The sequence below is a fragment of the Lactuca sativa genome, chromosome 7 (assembly GCF_002870075.4).
Source record: "Lactuca sativa cultivar Salinas chromosome 7, Lsat_Salinas_v11, whole genome shotgun sequence".
NCBI classification, from domain to species: Eukaryota; Viridiplantae; Streptophyta; class Magnoliopsida; order Asterales; family Asteraceae; genus Lactuca; species Lactuca sativa.
The window spans coordinates 19354765-19355742 of NC_056629.2; the positions used below are offsets into that span (position 1 = coordinate 19354765).

At 34.7% G+C, this 978-nt stretch overlaps 1 protein-coding gene across 1 annotated transcript; it reads left to right on the forward strand.

Moving 5' to 3' along the window:
• Window positions 1-220: 220 nt before the first annotated feature.
• Window positions 221-580, forward strand: LOC128127203 (uncharacterized mitochondrial protein AtMg00240-like). The gene has a single exon (XM_052765629.1). The coding sequence runs from the start codon at window positions 221-223 to the stop codon at window positions 578-580; it is 360 nt and encodes a 119-aa protein (XP_052621589.1).
• Window positions 581-978: the final 398 nt, after the last annotated feature.

The window sequence follows — 978 nt, forward strand, 5'->3', positions numbered from 1 at the left end:
AGATGACATAGTTATCATAGGTGCTTCTACCGATACCATACAATTAGTTAAAAAGGATTTAAGTGCAAGATTCAAGGTGAAAGATTTGGGAAATTTAAGGCATTTTTTGGGTCTTGAAATTGCTAGAAACAAAAGTGGTATCTTCATATCACAAAGGCAATATGTTCTTAAACTTTTAGAAGATATGGGTTTATTAGCTACAAAACCAACCTAACAACCTATGGATCCGAAGTACAAGCTATCTGATTTTGAAGGTGATCTCTTACCAGCTGAATTTCAATATAGAAGACTCATTGGTCGTCTCTTATACTTGGCAATAACCAGACCCGATATTACTTATGCATTACACAAATTAAGCCAATTTCTAAATAAGCCTAAAACACATCATTTACATGTTGCAGCTCATCTTCTTCGATTTATAAAGTCAAATCCAGGTCAAGGCTTATTTTTTTCTACAAACAGCTCATTACAATTGAGAGTTTTCGGTGATGCTGATTGGGCAGGGTGCAAAGCAACAAGAAGATCAGTTACTAGTTTTTGTGTCTTTATCGGAGAATCACTCATTTCTAGGAAAGTCTAAAAAGCAAAACACTATTTCAAGGTCCTCAATTGAGGCAGAATAGATGGCTATTGCTGGTGTCACATGTGAATTAATGTGGTTAAGACACTTATTAAGTGATTTTTAGAGTAAAACAAAATGAACCAAATCTGATATTCTATGATAATGAGTCAGCAATATAATTGACATCTAATCCTACGTTTCACGAGAGGACAAAGCATGTAGAAATTGACTGCCATTTCATCAGAGATAAAATCATTGACAAGACTATCAAGCTTCTTACCATACGAACTCAATTCCAACTTGCAGACATATTTACTAAACCATTACCATGTGCCAAACTCTTACCTTTAATGTCCATGATGTCCTTAAAAAGCATTTTTCAACGGTCATCTTGAGGGGAGATATTAGGGGTATTA